At 37.7% G+C, this 19,458-nt stretch overlaps 1 protein-coding gene across 1 annotated transcript in view; it reads right to left on the bottom strand.

Annotated features, from left to right (window-relative positions):
- Positions 1–18,440, bottom strand: part of LOC109109368 (breakpoint cluster region protein-like) — a 42,546-nt gene extending 24,106 nt beyond the window's left edge. Inside the window, exon 1 of the mRNA XM_042729919.1 lies at positions 16,533–18,440. Within this exon, the coding sequence (XP_042585853.1) occupies positions 16,533–17,901 (1,369 nt within the window). The 5' untranslated portion in view covers positions 17,902–18,440. The remainder of the gene's footprint in view (positions 1–16,532) is intronic.
- Positions 18,441–19,458: the final 1,018 nt, after the last annotated feature.

Here is a 19,458-nt window from a genome sequence, read left to right as displayed (position 1 = left end):
TATATGAGGACATCCATAAAATCACCCTAATGTTGTTTCTCCTGTGTGTGCAAATACACTACCGCTCAAAAGTTTTTGAAAGAAATTAATACTTTTATTCAGCAAGGATGCATTAAACTGATCCAAGGTGACAGTAACATCATCTACGGTGTTCAAAAAATATTTCTATTGCACATAAATTGCACTTTCTATTAATCAAAGAATCTTGAAAACAATAATTAGAGTTTCCACAGTAATATTAAGCCGCACAACTGTTTTGAACATTGATAATAATAGTAGACCACAAAAAATGTGGTTTTAAAATTAGCATCCGAAACGCCAATCATCCGATGGAATTAGTGTGTGTGTGGAACAGACTCATTGGTCACGGTGACTGTGAATCAGCCATTGAGGAAGTGTGCAGGGATGTCTGACCACGACACTCAACTTTCCAAAGGAAACACACGTTTGAAGCAAGGTCATCTTTCCAACAAAAACACACATTCACACAAACATTCACACAGACAGATAGCTAGCCAGCAAGATAAAGATAGATAGATAGATAGATAGATAGATAGATAGATAGATAGATAGATAGATAGATAGATAGATAGATAGATAGATAGATAGATAGATAGATAGATAGATAGAATGCAATTAAAAACATTGATATCCCTAATAAAGAACGAATCAAACGCCATTAATTCATGATCCTAAACCAACTTTCAATATAAGAAAGTTCACCGGTCAAAGGCTTAGAATGTGAAGAATTCCTTGGAGCAATTTCATGTCTGCACTTGCCCATTCACAGCAGTTCTCATGTCACGCTGTCAAACATTTTCACAGACACAACCAGGAAGTCTTAAAAAGGCCTTCAGTGGAACAAAGTGGTAAAAATGACCCCCTTTTCTTTGGAAGGAAACATTAAATACTCAGAATTTATCTCTGAAATGACGAAGACTCAAAGCTGTTATATAATGCTATTCAAAAATCCACAAACGGGAGGGCAAAGATACCAGCAAAGAGCTTTGACTCCTGAACTTAAAATCCCAGTACTCTGGTTAGCGATGAACAGGGCAACCGAGTGCAGATGGTTCAGTGTCTGCTGGCAGTGAATACAAATGCATCACACAGTTCAACACGAGCCAGATTAAACGGTCATGACGCAACATCAGCATTTCTATCCTGCGATAATACCAAAAAAGTTGCCCCACTCTTAGTCTTTTTCCTTGAACCGATATGTGCACACACACACACACACTCACAAACCACACACAGATCATCTTAATCCGTGTGTTTGAATATGATCCCGAAGGGAGGGGAAAGCGCCAGATGTGTAAGGCCAGGAGCAATCCATCTCAGGATCAGATTCACTGATCTAATATAACCAGCTGCTCATAACTATCTTCTCTAACTCGAGGATCAAAGTTGATCCAAGGCTGCATTAGATGATCTGAAAATTCTATAGTGAAAAGGTTCCTGTGTGGTAGGTCATGTATAATCATGTATAATAACTCCAGACAGAAAATGCAAATAAACAATAAAATAAGAAATAAAACAATAATCACACACACGCACACACACACACACACATATATATATATATATATATATATATATATATATATATATATATATATATATATATTTAAATTATTATTCATATAATATAAAATCACTTAAATATAATTATATATAAAATATATAAACCACAAAAAGTTATAAATTATATATATATATATATATATATTTCTATATATTCTATATATGCTTCTAAGTTAAACAATTCGTTCATTAGCTTGTGGAAACACATTAGCTTGTGTAAATTCTTTTTTAATCTGTTCCGTTATTTAAAACACAAATACAAACTCCCCCTTGTTTTATATTTATTGCACAGTCAAATTTAAATCAATTGTGCTCTGAACGATTAAGCATTTATAAAGTAGGACACATCTTGGTAATGGTTTTTTAAAAACCCTATTTATATCACAGCTAAAGATTTCACAGTTATGATGTCAGCAGTGTGATGAGCATGAAGAGGAATACATAACATGCTGTAACGTTCCTCTATATGTGTGCATATGGACCCCTATAGGTCAACAGGACATATCTGTTGTGTGAAAATATCATTTTTGGCAGGTTTACATGTAAATCCAACTCATGAAACAAAGGATGTGGCCTATGTGTGCGTATCAAAAGCCTGTCGGTACTACATTTGTTTTTATCTGGAACATGTGGTTATTGTGTCTCAAATTTCCGTAACACCTCAAAGATAAACTGGTGGACTGTTTTCCCCTCAGAAGGGAGACGATGTAAATATAGCAGGCAGGAAAAAGCTCTTCAGCCCACTGAAAGCTATTCAACTGTTACTATTTTGGATAAAGCAACTTCCTGTTTATGACACACCATCTACAACACCACATCAACACCAAAGCAACATCACAGATAAGATATCGACACAGATTCTGTGCTTTTTCTGTGACTTTTTCAAGTTTCCATTTCGTTTTGGCCATTTTTCTTGGGTTCGCAAAGTTGAAAAAATGTTTTGGCATCCTGCAAAAGAAACAATAGAAAAGGAACAAGCATATCTACACAGAGGAAGCAGGTCAAACATCAATGTCATTTCAGTATGTTACTCTTCTTCCTCTCAAGTCTGAAGTTTGGAATCCGAAACGTCAAAAAATTAAGTTCCCCTAAAAATTAAAAAATGATCACCAATTGAGGTTAGCAGCATATCCAAAGCCAATAAAAAGCAAACTTCTCTAAACTTGGGGAAATTTTTGGTTAGTCATTACCTATTTGAGCCATGTATTTAGTTACATTTACTTGAACTACAGTATTTCCAGTTCAGGTCACTTTTCTTCATCTTTCATTTGATATGTCGATGACAGAAACAGGTATTTCTTAATATATTTCACAAGGTTCATAAAATGCATGTAGGAAATGATAAGAGCCCATTCATTTTAATATGACTTACACATTCCTGGACGCTCTCAATCATCATTCTTCACATTACGATAGAAAAGGGCTAACAGCAGTGCCAGGTAAACGTGGGAGGACAGAGTGCATTTATTTGGATCGCTCAGTCTGTAATAAACACTTAGTAGGGTAGATTCCATGATAACAGGTTCGTGGGAACAGCCCCCTTCATGTCTTTCTTTGTAAGCTGGAACTGTAAACATCTCCACACTTCACTCACTGACTCAGACTAAAAATCTGGACTTGCTCAATAGAGCTGTTTTCATAACTGGTGTAATAATTGAATGACAATGGTGGAAGGTAGCATAGTCACAGTGCCGGAATAAAACAATAAGAACATTTCTGAGATGGATGATGGGAAAGATATTGTAAACAAAGTCTAAAATTGCATTTCAGAAAAAAATATTTTCGGTAACTGTACAACAATAGATAGCTAACCAAAATCAGCTTATAAAACTTCAAAAAGATTTTGAAATTGTCTGGTATTTCTCTATTTTTGACATCAAAAACACATTTCTTTATATTCTTTGTTCTTTCTATGCTTTGTTCTTTCATTCTCACTCACTCTATTCTTTAGTTTTATTGTCTGCTACAGTATATCCCTTGTTCTTTATATCCTTCATTTTTTTCCTTTTATAGTTGACTATAATTCTTTTGCTCGCTTTATCTTTCATTCATGTCTAATCGCTAGCATTATTTACTGTTCTTTCACTCTATCGTTCACTCTATCCTTCTTTCTGTCATTGTATTGTCCTCTCTATCCTTCAGTCTTTTGTTCTTTCTTTCTATCCTTCGTTCTATAGTTCACTCAAATCTTTGTTCTCTTTTATTCTATCCTTCATTCTTTTACTCTATTGTCCATTCTATAATTCTTTCGCTCACTCTATCTTTCATTCATGTTTTATCATTCGCACTATCCATTATTCTTTCGCTCTATTGTTTGCTCTATCCTTCTTTCTGTCACCGTATCGCTCGCTCTATCCTTCACTCTTTTGTTCTGTCCTTCACTCTCTCTGTTGTTCTTTCCTTCTATCCTTCTTCTTTAGTTATCTATCTATTTTTTTTTTTTTTTTTTTTTTTTTTTTTTTTTTTTTTTTTTTTTTATTTATGCATGATGAATTTTTTTACTACGATTTTTAAATAAATCAAACCATAAACTTTTCTACTCTCAGTTTTCATGTTGAATGTCCTGAACTCATTTTGCTGAAAGCATTATGACAAACAGGCCTCATCTTGTGGCTAAACACTTTAAAACAAACTTGGGTTTTAAAATATCCAAATATGTGTTCCCTGTCTCCTACTGGGACAACAGATAAAGTGAGTGACACTTAAATCCAGCACCTGATCGGTACGGGTTAATGATGGGGCCACTGGCCTTCACTCCACACACATCGATTTCAGGAGAGGCCTCTGAGAGTAAAGAGAAAAGTGCTGTGGTGTTAAAAGGATTTGCTTCTTCAGTAAATCAATGGAGCTCTCGACAGCACGGTCACCGGAGAGGTGGTTGGTCATGCGGGTAAGAGTGGAAATGGATTTTACCAGAAAGTCACGCAGACACATTTGCATGGCTACAAGAGGCAACTAAAAAATAGCCTCCGTCAAAGGCAATTCACTTAGGACAGCCAGTTGAGGAGTCAATACAAGATTTGCTTAGATTTATTCTGGAGAAAAAATAGCAGCTGGTCAATAAATGGGATGCCTTACATACTGTATATAGTATCAACATAGGACAATGACCAAACATTTAGCTTTTTCCTAGCATAAAATGCTATTAGTAATTCTGTGTCACCCTAATGTCTGGCTTGAGATAATTTAGGGAGTGGAAAAGCATAGCTGGGCCTCATATTCATAAGGAATTAAAATAGCAATGGTTTTCTGCAACACTATTAATACAGATCTCTCTGTCCTTCTGAGGAAAAGCACACAGTCCTATCAAACACAGCCTGGCTCTAAAACAGATCTTATGGTTACTCTAAAACGCTTCTCAGTGCAATAACGTCATCACAATAGATGAAAACAATTAGTCTGACCAACATTTTAATATCTAAACCGACCATCTAAGCAATTAAGCATTGGTAAGACCATTAAACCAGCGGTTGGCATGGCAGCTAAAGACTCAGTGGTATTCAAAAGCTTAAGCCTTCAATAAATCAGCAGTGAAACGTTTCTGCTTATTTTGCACTGTGGAAAAGAGACAGAGTACAGGCCAAATGTACTGTATTGTTTAGAGTTCCCAAATGGACTTTATAAGCAAATCCCATCCACATACTGAATCAAAATAAAAACTCAGGGCCTGGGAAAGGGTGGCACTCCTGCTGGACCTGAGGAGTGCATGTGTTTAACCACACACTCCCTGCTGGTTGGCTGATGGCCAGTTCCCTCATGCTTCACTAAAACACTTCCATCGCCCATCGGCTGCCTTCATTATGGAGGAGGATGAATCAAAGTGACCACAGTCATTAAATTCTCTTTATTTATCAGATAGGTTGAGAAGAGCTAATGAGAATCAGGGTGGGACTTCCCAACATACTCATTAAAAATGCTTAAATAGATCTGAGTGGGAACAGGGTATATCAAAGCTTAATAAATGTCCAAGTCTGTACTTGAGTAGTCTCAGCCTTAGACGTCACGCCCACGGACCGTTGTCTAAACGATAGTAGTCTGTGGTTCACAAAGTAGGTTGGATTTAAGGAGTTTCGAAGTCATCATCGGATTGGTTGAATTATACAGGATTTCTGGGAGACGTGTGTGTCACGTTCTTTAATGTACTGCCTGGAAACATAGATGCCGTTGAGCCAAACCCCCTCACGAAAGAAGAAAGCTGTCGTGTATTAAGCATTTTTTATGGTTATTTGTATCGGTCATTATTAAAACCAATTTGCCGATAAAATTATTTAAAAGCATTTAAAGAAAGTTTTTGTCAGAAAGGGGATTATTCTTAAATTTTTATGCCAGACATATATATCTGTTCAAAATATCGGTTATCAGACGACTTGATCTGTAATAATCGGTATCAACATCGGCCCTAAAAAGCACATATCGGTTGACCCCTAATTCAGACTTAGAGGCAATACTAAGTTTACAACTGACTCCCTTACTAAACTGAGAATCATCTTTGGTTTTATTCAAAATGAACCGGTACATTTATTTTAGGTAAGTGAGACTTACATCAGTCTGTTTACTGACAGGTTGTCACATATTTACAAGAAACATTTAAAACATTAATTTGTTTAAATTATTCAATAACAATATATATAAAAAAAGAAGATTAAAATTGTAATATTTTACAAAAATATTACTTGCTTATTATGTAACAGTGTGCAACTGTAAGGTTTCAACAGACTGTAATAGGAACTTTTTCAATGACTTGGAAGTTTTCTTCCTAAACAAGCAGAAATATTCAAGCACAAATACAATAAGGAGAACTAGAGAAACAGCATCAAATTGGACTAGAAAACTAGAAAAAAAATACCCTTTTGTATATAACGTAATTTGGCAGTCTGTGTACTAAAACGTCATTCATCTCGGCACACAGAAGTGACTGTTAAAGCATAAGTAAGAAAACATTATATTCAATGAAGTGAAGAGAAATAAGGAGAACTAGAGTAACAGATCATAATATCATTTGTCATCTAAAAAGTAGTTTGGCTCCTAAAAGTTTTGTCATAGGGATTTTTTTGTTGTTGTCTGCAGCCATGAACATCCATAGAACATACACAGAGCAGAGGGCATCAACAGTAACCACTAAAGGCAACATATCACATCCCAAGCATTAACATAAGGATCTTTTATCATAAAACCATAGAAGAATATATTAAATCTTATAAGTGATGTATCCGACCTCCAGGCTGCACTTTACACCAACCACTTTCAACACACATGACTGTGCAACAGCCCCCAAGGGTCAGTGCTCGTGGGCCACTTTACATTTCATTAGCCGTGTATTTACTACACTTCTCAAGCAGCTGAGACATTCCATAAACACTTTAGGGAGCACAGAAGGCCCTTTTATTTCCACCAGGGAAGCTGGCTAAGCCCCAGAGGGGGATCAGGGCAAACAGCAGAGGAACAGTGGAAAGTTAAACTTTGTAGTTTGTATCTTTACGGTCTTGCTTGATATTATCAGTGTAAAGTTCAGTTTCTAGGTTTTTCTTCAAATATCGTAAACAATATAAAAGTTATGCTTACATTTTTTGCATACAAATTTAAAATATAAAAAAGTAGTATCAGATGACAGAATGCATGCAGTAGATTGTGTAAAACAGGTTTTTCAGCAATGTTTTGATAACTGTTGATTTGCTAATTGATTAATTCATGTTCATAATTTAGAATCTTTAAAAAATATGCATATCAACTATAATACAGTCAGCCTTATAGGGTTAACATCAATCAGAAATCTGAAGACAAAGGCAAAAGGACAAGGCAGTTGTGGTAGGACAGGGAGGCAGCCGAGGGTTATGATGTTACTGTGAATCACGGGGGACCGACAGAACAGAAAGACAAAGAAAATTAGGTCGGATAGGTTACGCTACTGAGGGGAAATGTTGGAGAGGGGGTGGTCCTATAGCAGACAAGAGGGACTGGTGCAGAATTAGGACGGGAGGTGACATGGCTGAGTAAGACGAGAACCACATAATGTACAGCACGTTAAACTAACAAGACTGCACTGTGCTGAAGACCTCAGGGGAAACACAGCACTGCCTGATTCAGTCACTGTGCTAAATGTTATGAATAAAGAAATGCATGCAGGAATGGAAAAAGACATAGTTAAGAAAACTGATGTATGATATATCAGTAACATTAGTTATTGGCTGATATTAGAGATTTGGATATTTAATTGTGCATGCTCGTTTCTCATACTTTTATATTAAGATTATATAGGCAAACCTAAAAGTAAAAATACCATTAAAAGTACCATTCAAATGTTTGGGGTTGGTAAGATTTTTCGTAATGTTGATTAAAGAAGTCTCTCAAGGCTGCATTTATTAAGCTAATCAAAAATATAGTAAAAATAGTCATATTGTGAAATATTATTACAATTTAAAATAAGTTTTCTATTTTAATGTATTTTAAAATGTAATTTATTTCTGTGATAAGAAAGCTGAATTTTCAGCATCATTACTTCAGTCTTCAGTATCACATGATCCTTCTGAAAGCATTCTGATAGGCTGATTGGGTGCATAAGAAGCTTTTCTGATAATAATCAATTATCAATTAAAACAGTTGTGCTACTTTATATTTTCACGGAAACCATGATTTTTTTTTTAAGATTACTTGATGAATAGGAAGTTCAAAAGAACAGATCCAGAATTGCAATTTTATAAATGTCTCTACTGTCACTTTTGATTGTTTTAATGTGCCCTTGTTAAATACAAGTATTAATTTATTTCCAAAAAAAAAAAGAAAAAGAAATTGTAGTGACCCCAAACTTTATAACGTTAATGTATTTTCATGTTGAATATCCAGTTTCATCTGAAATACCAACATTATAAAATTAGAAAGGGTTGGAAACAAATTTTAAAACCATTAAAATGCCAACAGAATCCACAGGAAGCCAGAAAAACACTGATTTCAAACCCCAGAAAAGCCAGTTCTTCAGTGTCCATTTGAAGTAAAAGCACCGCTGAAAAAGTTTCATGATGATGCTGTTTACTCTTGCCAACAGGGCCCCATTGCAACTCTTTCCATCACTGACATCGTCCTCTGTAATCAAGAGACTATTCTGCCTTTGTGACATAAGCAACACAGTGTGTGAAAAGGAAGAGGCTGTTTTGGTGGCACACCAACAGAATGAAAAATTAGGTTTTGTGTGGCTGTGGTAACTGAATTACAGACAGACAGACAGACAGACAGACAGACAGACAGACAGATAACAGACAGACAGACAGACAGACAGATAGATAGATAGATAGATAGATAGATAGATAGATAGATAGATACTGAAAGGAACTGGAAAGGTTCAGGAACTGAAAGGTAGCCAATTCTTTAATCCTAAATTTTTCCCAACCCTGCCATGCAGAACCCACAAGCCTGAAAAAACCTGTATCTTCTAGCCAGACTTTTCTGATTCTCTTTGTGACATAAGCAACACAGTGTGTGAAAAGGAAGAGACTGTTTTGGTGGCACACCAACAGCAATTTTCAGACTTGTGTCAGTCATATCTGATTTCTTTTTATTTTGTGTTTGTTCTCCAAAAAAAAAGGACAGCCCTTCAATATTTCCAAACTTCCTGTTTTAATACAGGAAAGCAGACCTTGTCAAATTATTCCATGAGGTCTTTATGCCCATATATATAATTAATTCTTAGAAAGCAGCTAATTCCCCAAGAATATACATGGTTTTAGATGTGCTGTGACTGTTTCTTCCTATATATTGGTTTACATCTGTGCTGCATAAAATAACACACCAGTGTGTTTGTGTAGAGTGGAAAGCTCCTCCCATTAAATGACAGTGAGAAAGATGTGCTCTTTCCCCTGCAGCTGGTGATGTTGGTGCAGGGCTCTCTGAGACCTGTGCCAGCTGGACCCGTGCCAGCCTGGCCTAAGCCCTGCCCCCATTTACACAGCCCAACCCCCAGGACAACAGGTGACACACAAACAGTCACACACAGAAAAAGGGCCAGTTAGTGTGTCTTAGGGCACTGGTAGTGCAAAATTACAGCTTAACACACCACATAAGTAGACTGTTTGAAAAGAAGCAAATTACATGCAGTGGTTGCTACTGCTGTCAGGCTTTATGTGCACATGGTGCACGTTTGATGTTGTACGAGCGGTATTTCTGATGTTGAGGCTTTCGGTGGATTTATGGGCTCTGGCGGATGATAAAACGGGAAAACAACAAGAAGGATAAGAGCCAGCAAATACCTCTCGCTATTTCCAAAGCCTTACTGAATGTGAACCACAGATTCTGTTTGCAAAGCCTCAAAAATAGTCATGAATGTTACGAAAAACAACATTAAAGCAAAGATAATGTGCATTACCACCTGTTATCAGAAAGGATTTCCATGCAGCAGGGTTGTGCGCCATTCAGAATTTAGTTCAGAATGTCTTCTAAATTTCAACTGAAATTCTGAATTTCGATTTTAATTTAAAATATTTAATAAGGAATTACAACGAACTGAAATTTGAAGAAATTCAGACAGATAGAAAGACAAAGCAACCAACAGAACGAAAGAACAATAGAAGCAAAGGACAGAGCAAATGATAGAAAGAAAAAATTAAGGACAGAGTGAATTACAAAGGATAGAGTGAACGACAGAATGAAAGAACAAGTGATAGAGTGATCAACTGAATGAAAAAATAACAGACAGACAGACAGACAGACAGACAGACAGACAGACAGACAGACAGACAGACAGACAGACAGATACAGACAGACAGACAGACAGACAGACAGACAGACAGACAGACAGACAGACAGACAGACAGATAGATAGATAGATAGATAGATAGATAGATAGATAGATAGATAGATAGATAGATAGATACTGAAAGGAACTGGAAAGGTTCAGGAACTGAAAGGTAGCCAATTCTTTAATCCTAAATTTTTCCCAACCCTGCCATGCAGAACCCACAAGCCTGAAAAAACCTGTATCTTCTAGCCAGACTTTTTTTTTAACACAAGCCAGCATGCAAAGTGAACTCAAGAGTCTGTGAGGACTTTAACAAAGGACTGTTTATTTTAATAATAGAGGCAGGATTAGGTTGTCTGCCAGGGCCGGTTTGTTCCTAAGAGGTGACTTTTAACACCCAGTTGATGGAAGCGTAAACTGCCAATTTTGCTTCCCAAGAAAAATGCCAACGGTAAAACTATAAGAACCACCTGATCTCCTTCACTGACTGGTTCTGTTAGCATAATGCCCACAAAGACAACCTCAATCCATTTCGAGCAACACTTGTGATTGATCATGACAGCAATTGCCTTTTCACCACTGTGAATGAGGTGGATTCTGAAACATGAGTGAAAAATAACTGTTTTACCGCAGAAGAGGTCTAAGGAAAAATTTTTATTGTGGGTGTTCCCTCAAGAGATTTCCATCAAGATGTCTCTTCCTTGTTGCGAAATAACCTCAGGCATGTATAAGTCACTTTCATGACTACAGACAATGTATGACCCCTATATAAGTATCATTAATTTTATAGTACATTCGTATTAAAATGCTGCCTTGAGGATTTTCAGAAATATCAGGGCAGTTACCACAGACTGTGGCACAGCATGTGCTTGTTTGACAAGCGCACGTGGCTGCAGTGCCCGCTGATGTTTACACGAGGGAGGGGCACTAGGTGAGCGTGACTGAGAATTTCAGGGACTAAAATCTGCGCATCATGCTCTCTGATCACTTTCTTTCAGGGTAATGGATCTAACGGAGACCGTTTAAACTATTTGCAAGAGGAATGTGCAGTTTTTGAACAGCTTGAGGGCATTAGATTAAGATTGCAGAAAATAATTTTGGGAAAGCTTACAGAGAGCCTGAAGAACGGCTGCACTTCCCACTGGTGTAAATCACGATCCTGTCACTAAAACACAACTTTACACTGATCATTTGCAATTTGTTTGTGGTGTGCTGAGTTTGCAGCTCTCTCTGCCTGCTTAAGTAACTAGAGCTTGGACTGAGCTGATGAGCTCTTTTCTGCTTGAAAGGAGTGAAATCTGCTCTTGGCTCTGAAGTCTCCTCTCAGTTCCTCTACTTTTTGTCATATTGCACTTAGAAAATTTAACTTAAAGAGTCCCTTTTTTCTTGACTATTTCATAAGACATTAAGACAGTTTCCAATTGTAGGCAATAAAGCAAAGAAAACACATAATAAAATGAGACGTGAACCAACATGAGCAAATGCAATTATGATGCATTCAGCTTGATCTAGATTGTATCATTACTGAGTTCTTGTGAAATCATGTAACACTAATCTTCTGTTTTGAGACTCTAAGGCTCAGTTAAAATGGATTGATATGACATATCTATTTGATTTTAATTCATTATAAACAAATTTTCAACTTGAAAACATGCTTCAAATGTTCTCCATAAAAAATGGACACTACATAGACTAGTAGTACAGTTCAGTTGGGGCCATTTTTAATGTATTTGAAATAATTCTCTTTTGCTCCAAGGTTGCATTTTTTTTCATTAGCATAACTGTTCTCTATTTGAATATAGTTTAAAATGTAATTTGTTCCGGTGATGCAAAGCTGAAATTTCAGAAGCGATTACTCTATTCTTCAGTGTCACAAGATCCTTCAGAAATCAATCTAATATGCTGATTTGGTGCTTAAAAAGTTTTATTATTATTATCAATCAGAACAGTTGTGCTGCTTAAAAACTTGTCTAACAATCTTTTGATTAATTTAATACACCATTGCTAAATAAAAGTAATATAATTTATAATATTATAAAAGTATTAATTTCATTCTTTGTACATTAGGGTCTCTGGGACCCCAAATTAAGTCAATCTGAACGAACGTGTGTATAAGTTGCAAGAGTGTGAATGATTGTTAAAATTAAACTGTTAAAAGCCAAAACTACTTCTGAGTGCAAGACACTTTGCTACAAACTACATTTCTTCTTTGCATTGTGATGACCCACAAGAGAAAAACCAGACTGAAAGGCTACAATAGCCTATACATACCATTTGCATTGTGACCATACATTCAAATGGATTATTAGCTTCCATTCACAATGAGGAACCATTCTTTGTGGTTCCATTCAAACCAATATAACCACAGATGTCTGATCGTTTAGTCCAAGTGACATCTTCAGTGCCCTTCTTAATTTGTTTCTTGTAATTAGCTTTTTGCCCCTCCCCCAACAAAAATCTTTGCTAAATTTACCATGCTGGATGACCCCTTTAGCTTAATTATCCCTAGGCAGGACAACAACACTAATGTGAACTGATGCATAAATGCTCTGAGTGGACAGACAGTGAGCGACTGCACTGCCTCAGGCCATGCTTGGCCTCAAACACTGCAGATCCGACCAGTCGTATCATGACAGTGAGATAAGGAGCAGGAGAAACCACATGGAGAGCTCACATAAAGAAGAATGATAGTAGAGGGCTAGAAACGTAGTTGGAAAAATAAAAACACAAACAATTATGGATTGTGGATTTTTTCAATCTTGGGTATAGGGGTTGCTTGAGGATAATGGGATATTTGACAGAATAAAAAGCTTTTTATGAAACATTTTTAGGTCAGTTTACTTTTAATCAATGATACTAATTAAATTGTAAAAGTAATAATTTTATAATACATTTACCAAAGTTGATGCTATTACAGTTTCATTCTGCTTTCAAAAAAAAAAGACTGCTTCAAAAGATTAAAGCACAAATTAAGTATCTTATTTTGCCCTGATTTTTTATTAAAGGGGTCCTATTATGCTCTTTTACAAAGTCTTGATTTTGTTTTGGGGGTGTACTTGAAAATGCCCTCATGCTTGGTGGTTTGAAAAACGCATTATTTTTCAAATAATTTACATTATTACAACACCTTTCTCCCCAGCCTGGCACAAACGGCTCGATTAGTTTCTGGGTTTGATGAAGGCCCGCCTTCCGAAAACAAAATTAGATGTGATTGGTTAGCTGTCCCAGTGTGCTGTGACTGGCGACCAGCTTAGATAGTGTTTCAGTACTGCCCCGCCCCTTGCCAAAGAAGCAAGTTCCGTCTGCTCCGGTATAGGTAAAAATGGCGTCAATATTGCCATATCAATTTGAGCCAGATTCAGACCCCAAGAATACTGAACAAGAGGCTCGAGTTTTTCACGTATACACACCACAACATTTTCAAAATGATTTGCATTTAAAAATACCCACAAAAACCGACAAAAACGCTTTATTACGTATGCCAGGCCAGTAGTTGGTGTTGTCACCTTGTTAGTAAAGTACCTGTTTATCCGCAGAAGTTAATCCGCACTTTGCTGAAGAAGTGTTAGCAAAAAGAAAAACCGACAAAAACGCTGCATATACTCCACCATTGTTGTGTATGTTTGTTTGCGCTTGCCTTTAAAAACAACACGTACTGCAAATGTCTACATACCTATCACGTTTTGCGTGAATTATATTTGAGACTAATCTGTCTCCAGTATTTGGTGTTTACACGGAAACGTTAATGGTGGTGTTTTTAAAAACTTGCACTTTGAAACCTGATTTCAAAATAATGCATTTTCAGTCCCCAAAACGCCATTGTCATGTAAATGAACAGGCAAAATGCTTGAATAGTTTCCCGTTTTTGGCTGAAAACGTTGTGGTGTAAACGGTCCCTTAGATAGGATGTCAACAACCTCTTAAAAATAACTGCAAAAAAAATAACTACTATGTACAGATAAGTGCAAATGTATTATGTTTATTGCTCTTTAATTCTAACATTATAACATGAATTGCAATGAAACTGTTATACAGTTGAATTTATTTATACCATAGACTGTATAAAAACATGGACGTAGTGTCTGTGACGTCACCCGTAGATTCCTGTAGAGCGTTTTTGAAGTGCAAAGTGGGCGGAGCGGGCCATCGCCATCCTTGCAGCGCGTCAAAGCGCGTCTTTCCCGGATAATTGAAAATTGGCAAAAAGGTGGGAGCTGGTTGCTGAAGCCACGCCCACCAAGTGCGATGGCAGTGTAGCAGCGGCAATCCACCTGTCACTCAAGTGGCCACTCCCTTAATTATGCAGAACTTTAAGGCTTAATATAATTTAAACGGATTAGTTATAAAAAAAAAAATCACCCCCCTCACAGTTGTCATGAAGGGCAAAATTAGCTATATAGACCAAAATAATTTTTTGTACCAGGCTGTAAGCATGTTTTTTTCTGCTGTGAAGTTGGGCATTTTAACATGGGGAGTCAATGGGATTTTGGAGCCAGCCTCTAGCGGCCAGTTGATGAATTGCAGTTTTAGTCACTTCCTTGTTGGCTTCATGAAAGAGAGCAGGAGGTTGCCGCTTGATTTATACCATAGTACAGTGTTTCCCACAGACTTGCACTCTATTTGTGTGGCATATATATGCAAATTCATTGTTTGCCAGCAGGAGGCACTCTTGGAGTGGTAGATATAGAGGTTTCCCAGGTAATGGTTGTACACAAAGCAGCACTCCGTTCACAAACGCTGCTTTCTCAGACATTACATGCAAGATTAAATTAAAATGACATCCATTTTTCTCAAGACAGTCCGTTTCCTTCAGTGATATAAAAACACCCACACTCAATGTATGGGAAACACTGTACTCTCATAATTGAAATGTAAATTCTGCAGATTACATCATTGTCCAGTACTGTACTGTCTCCAATTTATTATAAAAACGTTTTCATAATTTTAACATACATATTTACATACATAATTATTCTGGTGCATGTGTAATAACTTGCGAAAACTTGACACTACAGCAGCACTTCTTCTTCGTCGTCATCTTGACTGATGCACTCAACCAAGTGTTCTAAACAGTGATGCAGAGTTCAGGGGAGATGTTGTGTTTTTTGTTAGTTGATATTGTAGGTATTGTTTTGTATTGGTTGGATCGTGTTTGTCTTAATAACCAATCACATTACAGCCTTGATGTCACTGAATTTCAGTCAGAGTTGTATGACACTCAATCTCTGTTTACAGATCCCATAGCAATGAATGAGAAGTGCCGTAAGCTAGCTGAATGCCACCTGTCACAAAAAGTCAGTGACTTCTCTTATAAAGCGGCCTTTTTTTTCGTTGTAAAATCCAAAAGTATTGTTTAGTGTAAAACATGTTGACGATTAGCAGATTTATTAAATCATAAGCTGTTTCCTCTAAAAAGCTGTTTATTAGTGAAGCCTCTCCTCCACTGACATCCATTAAAAAAAAAAAAAAGGCCTCTGATCTCCTCTCCCATGTACTGTACTGCCAAACCGGAAGCGTTAGCTTTAGCCGTTATGCTTTTTTGGCTTATGGTTGCAGGCTTGCCTTCTAGTGGCTTTGTTCTAACCACGACCTCACCCCTCCCCTCCCCACCCCCCAACCATTTGAATTTCCATGTGGGAAAGTGGGAATTATTTTAATGATATTCTAATGAGCCGCTTTGTGACATCACAAAACCTGGAAAACAACGCTGCAGTCCAAACAAGCCTTTCGTTGTAGTTCTTGAAAAGGGATTTTTTAACAATGAAATATCTCCCTTTGGAGTGGACTTTGAGATTTGTAACTTTGTAGATCTTTTTTATGCCCAAACATACACACTACTCACTGACTTAAATTCAAAAAGTGAAAAAGCATAATAGGACCCCTTTAATATTTTAAATAGGCCTAACCCTTAATACAAAGTTCACATTTTCTAGATAATATCTTAATTTGTTTAGGATTTAGTGCAGTGACAACATAAAAGCCAACTCTTTTTCAAGGCAAAACTATTCTTCAATAGTTTTCCTCATACAATATAAATGGATCTGTATGCATGAAATACACATGCCATATATATCGTGAAATAATCACAAGGAGGCCATCATAATTGTAACTACTTGGGGTCAAAAAGTTTGAAAATGTTAAATAGAAAATATTAAATATTCTGTCCCACCAAACAGACAAAAGTAAAGTTACAAAAGTAAACACTGCAAGAATGTTGTCTTACCCAGATCTCCAAGGAAACTGTTGCTAAAGATGCTGGAGCCTCCATCAGCAGGCCAGATCTTGCGGACACCAACAACATTGGCATCGGAGAGCGCTAGCTGTTGCTTGAGACGCTTTTGGGACTGTGGGGTAGGGGGGCTGCCACTTTCAAAAGACTGCTGGGAGTGCTGGGATGGAGAGCGACTCTTCTCTCGGTACATTCGGTAGGCGGTGGGGCTCGGGGACACATGGCTGGACTGCCCTGAGGAGAAGTCTTCCTCGCTGGATGTCAGGTTTTCATTGGAGCTGCAATCCGGTGTGTATCCATCCTCAAAACTACCAGGCGAGTAAGACCGCCTGGGCCAGGTCAAGTGCAGGTCCTCTCCGTCTCCCATAATACCCCCCACATAAACAGTCGTATAGGGCTGACAGTCTGATTGGTGCCAGTTCTGCTGAGTTGCTCTTCTTCCATTAAGTCTTACTGAACTGTCTTTGAGGAACCCAGGGTTTAGATCAGGCTCCTCATACTCACAGTTGTAACCACTGTCTATGGCTCTTTCATGAGACCGCTCTGGTTTACGGATGTCCCCAAAAGCAGTGGACAGATTCCCTGGGACAGAATGCAAAGATCTCTTGCGCTCCATCTGCATAGCCTGACTGCCTAGACTACTTATCTTCTCTGAGACGTCTCTATCATTGACCCGAACAAGACCTTTCTCGTGGTGGTACTCCATGTTGACGTAGTAAGGCCTCTCACTTTTCCCCTCGCCAGATGTTTGAGAATTGGCTCTTCTGATACGTTCAAAGTTTGACCGAAGCGCAGCGACTCCCAACCCCGTGGTGACCTTCTCCTTTGGTGGAGACTCTGGAACACCATCCGCCTCATGGTGCACAAGTCCACGTCCAGCAATGGGCTTGAGTGGAGCTTCAACGCTCCTTCTTTTGTATGGAGACATCCCGTCAACTTCTCCATCTCTGTTTTTCTGCCTGTCCAAGTCTGAGACATCACGTCCCACCACCTCGACACAGGGCTGAGACTCATGGCTGTCCTCTGCTGCGGTTGTGTGCATCAGTTTGGCTGGGGAACCCTTGCTCCCATCAGATTTCTGATGATGGGCGTCCATGGATGCTGGCTTACGCTCACCTTGTGAGACCCTACTGAAACCCCATCGCTGAGAGTCATGGCTTCTCCGCTCCTTGGCCAGAAGCGTTTGTAGGTAGATCATTCGAAAGCGTTCCTTGTTCACTTCCATCTCCAGACGCCTAATAGAGTTTCGGCATTTCTCCAGCTCCTGCTCTATGTCTCCAACAGAGTTCAAAGACATCTCAGGAGGATCTGAGTCAGGGAACTGAGCTTTCCACGCTTCCACAAAGCCAACAGGTTCTACCATGATTGCTTACTGCTGGTTTACTTTTTAAATTGCAAACAAATTACATGTTAAAATTCACTTGTTTGTAAGAAAATACACCCAAAGCCATGCTGATTTATAACTTCATATCTGATAAATGAACTTGTCCTGTGAACATGCAGAACATCATCTCAACATCTGAGAAACACTCACTCAGCTGATCTTGGACAGACACACAATGTTCTCCATTAGATGAGCTGAAACATCCAGGTGCACTTCAAACATCTCTTGACATCCGCGTCTCATGCCATTTAAATGGCAAATGATGACTGAGAATCCCTTGTAAACACAGCTTCGCCTGCAAAATTCACTTCTCCTTAATGTTAGTTAATGAAATCAGATTTTTAGCTGATATCAATGATGTATCCGAAGAAGTGAGTCCTGTTATTCTCTCAGACGTCCGTGTTTCTCAGGTACAGGCTGCACTCTTGCAGGGTTTCACTGTCATCGCTGTCCGTCACTTCTCATGATCTGACTCTATCTGCGCTCAGTCTCTCTCTGGCACTCAGCGCTGCTGCAGGAAGAGGTGGGACTAAACGAGTACATGATAAACAGCGACTGCACAGAAAATATCTGTTTAAAGACACAGACTCGGTTATTCAGGAACAAAGAAAAAGAAATCGCGACGCTTAGCTAATTTTCCACTCGTCTATCTGTCTACTCGTTACCGCAACCACCAAAGCGAATTCACGGAGAAATTCGTCATCATCGTAACCTTTCGAATTTATTACAAACATATGATTGTTTTATCATTTTAATTGCACACTAAATATTAGTTACCTAACATTTAAGACTCTATCAGTATTTCTGAAAAAAGGCCCCTCTGTAAAATGGTTAAACTTATTCTATTGTGAATACACCTGACAGTATGATTGTAAACTTCTGTGGCATTTTGTAGCGTCTGTCATGTGAACTTGTCTCCATCTAGCGTTTCTGTGTGGAACAGCAGTTTGATCGTTTTGACTGTAGCCACAAAGGTGGCGGCATCAAACTTTCCATCTCTCAAAAAAAAATAAAAAAAATAATAAATAATAAATAAATACAAATAAAAATTTACATAAATAAACTAAACAAATTTAAAGGCCTAAATAACTAAATACAAGTGAGTGACAGAGCTACATATTTCCTTTTTGCAGGGAATTAATACATTTATTCAGCAAATGACAGTAAAGGCATTTATAATGTTAACACATATTTCAAATAGGCTATATGCAGTTATTTTAAAGGATCAAAGAACACTGAAAAATGTATAATGGAAAAATATTATGCAGTACAACTGTTTTCAAGATTGATAATAAAAAGAAATGTTAAGTAGCAAATCAGCATATCAGAAAGATTTCTGAAGGATCACACACTCTCAGGTAAAAAGGTACAGCAGTTGTCACTGGGACAGTACCATTTCAAAAGGCACACATCTTATTTACGCTTAAAGAGTGCATAGAGGTACTATAAAGGTACATATTAGTACCATAATATTATACAGTATGCCTCAGTGACAGCTGTCATACCTTTTTAACACTGAAGACTGAGGCAATGGCT

The sequence above is a fragment of the Cyprinus carpio genome, chromosome B8 (genome assembly GCF_018340385.1).
Source record: "Cyprinus carpio isolate SPL01 chromosome B8, ASM1834038v1, whole genome shotgun sequence".
Lineage (NCBI taxonomy): Eukaryota > Metazoa > Chordata > Actinopteri > Cypriniformes > Cyprinidae > Cyprinus > Cyprinus carpio.
This window is presented reverse-complemented; position numbering and strand designations above follow the sequence as displayed.